Source organism: Eurytemora carolleeae, unplaced genomic scaffold, assembly GCF_000591075.1.
Source record: "Eurytemora carolleeae unplaced genomic scaffold, Eaff_2.0 scaffold108, whole genome shotgun sequence".
In the NCBI taxonomy this organism is placed as follows: Eukaryota; Metazoa; Arthropoda; class Copepoda; order Calanoida; family Temoridae; genus Eurytemora; species Eurytemora carolleeae.
Genome location: NW_019396160.1, coordinates 19,461 through 21,341, shown reverse-complemented (window position 1 = coordinate 21,341; position 1,881 = coordinate 19,461). Strand labels below are relative to the sequence as shown.

The following is a 1,881-nucleotide window of genomic DNA, read 5'->3' as shown; positions in this document are numbered from 1 at the left end:
CTATTGGGAAACGCCCCTTTCTTTGATTCACAAAACAATATGGCCCATAAAATTTTTATTGATTTTAAATAAGTTTTGACGATTAAAAATTCTTTTTAAAATATGTTTTCCCGTTTATGAAGTAAAAATCAGGAGGACTGTTACAATAATAACATTCAAATTTATACTGGTACAACTTTGTGACCTCATCGCTTCTCCATAGTTCTGATTTTACATCCAAGTCCTCTCTTAAGCTGTTGAAAACGTTGTGAGATTATTTTACATAAAATTCACTTAAATTCAAATTGGATGCAAACAAATCAGATAAAAAAATCTTTCCACCACAAAACCAACAATACAAATTGGTATTTATGCTTTTAATACATTTCTTATCAGTGTTTAGGATCCCCTTAATTTTGATGCGGATCCGGATCAGGGATCCACAATGGAAATTTCTTTAAGATTTATTGAACTTTTTTAACAAAAAATAACTTTCAATTTTATTGTTTTATTTTTTTCGCTTATTTTTATCCTAAAACTTGATGAACCATTCAGAAATGAGGAAATTTTTGTAATATCTTTTTGCGTTCAGATTTGTGTTTTAGGAGTAGAAAAGTTTTTTTTTTTACAGTTTTTGGTTGATTTTTGACCCCTTGTATCCGGATCCGTGGATCCGCATATTTTTGCTGATCCGGATCCGGATCCAGGAAGCCAAAATCTTGCGGAGCCTAAGCACTGCATTCCTAGTATCTTTTTAAATAAGCTGTAAATAATTAAAGGATGTTTTTTTTCAGCTAGTTGGATTCCAGCATTTCTGCTCATTTCAGAGAAAGCATGAGAAACAAGATCTGTTTATGTAAAAAAAAAAAAACACGGCATATATTTTCGAGGCGATTATAATTAAAGTATTATTTTGGCTTTCAGTGCTATAACTCTTTAGGACAGAAATCGTCACTTAATCGAGAATGCTCAAGTCTTATTATTATGTTTTGGGCTTAAGCGGGGGACAAAATATAATTAAAATAGGCAAAAGCCTTCGAGACGCAAGGAAAATTTTAATTCATAATAATAGTGATAAAGGAAATTTTATGCAATGTCATTTTTTTTGGGGGGGGGGGGAAATCCGGGAATAAATTAAACTTTTTACTATCGTGCTTTTTAACATCATAATACGATGATTTCTTAGTAACATGTCTGTAATGAACTTTACACAAAAGTTAAATTAATAAAAAAATAAAATTTTCATACCTGTTACGGGTGCTTCTAATTCTATCATCGTCTTTTCCGAGCGCAAGAGTGCCGCGCCCTCGTTAATAATCTTGAGCGCGGCATGCTCGTCTATCCTTCCCTCCAGGATAAAATGCTGCTTGAGGACTTCTGGTTTGGGTTTGTTGGTCCGTGGATCAAATACATCAGAGGGACTCAGCTTAGTGGAAGGAGGGAATGGTACACCTAAAAATAATTATATCAAATATTTTCATGCTTTCTTAAAATCAAAATTAAAGAGACTGTACGCGTCATTATAAGTGATCCTCCGCTTAAAGATGGCAATGCCCGATTTAACAGCACCCTTTAAAGCTTTGTCTGATCAAGTATGAAATTAAGATCAATTATGTTTCTTTTGACTTGTCTAAGTGAGGGGTGAGGGGAAGTGTGTGGGAGGGAGGAGAGGAAGTATGAGGTTCTAGGAAGGACCATTGAGGGAGTATGTGAGAGGGAGAGAGGAAGTGTGTGGGAGGGAGGAGAGGAAGTATGAGGTTCTAGGAAGGACCATTGAGGGAGTATGCGAGAGTGAGAGGGGGGCGGGGAAGTGTGTGGGAGGGAGGAAGTATGAGGTTCTAGGAAGGACCATTGAGGGAGTATGTGAGAGGGAGAGGGGAAGTGTGTGGGAGGGAGGAGAGG

The 1,881-nt window shown here is 36.3% G+C and overlaps 1 protein-coding gene across 1 annotated transcript in view; it reads right to left on the bottom strand.

The window, feature by feature from the left end:
• LOC111696816 (serine/threonine-protein phosphatase 2B catalytic subunit 2) overlaps nucleotides 1-1,438 on the bottom strand; it is a gene marked incomplete at its 5' end in the record, with an annotated part of 23,368 nt that extends 21,930 nt beyond the window's left edge. Inside the window, one exon of the mRNA XM_023466561.1 lies at nucleotides 1,228-1,438. Coding sequence (XP_023322329.1) covers nucleotides 1,228-1,438 — 211 coding nt within the window. The remainder of the gene's footprint in view (nucleotides 1-1,227) is intronic.
• Between the last annotated feature and the right edge of the window lie 443 nt (nucleotides 1,439-1,881).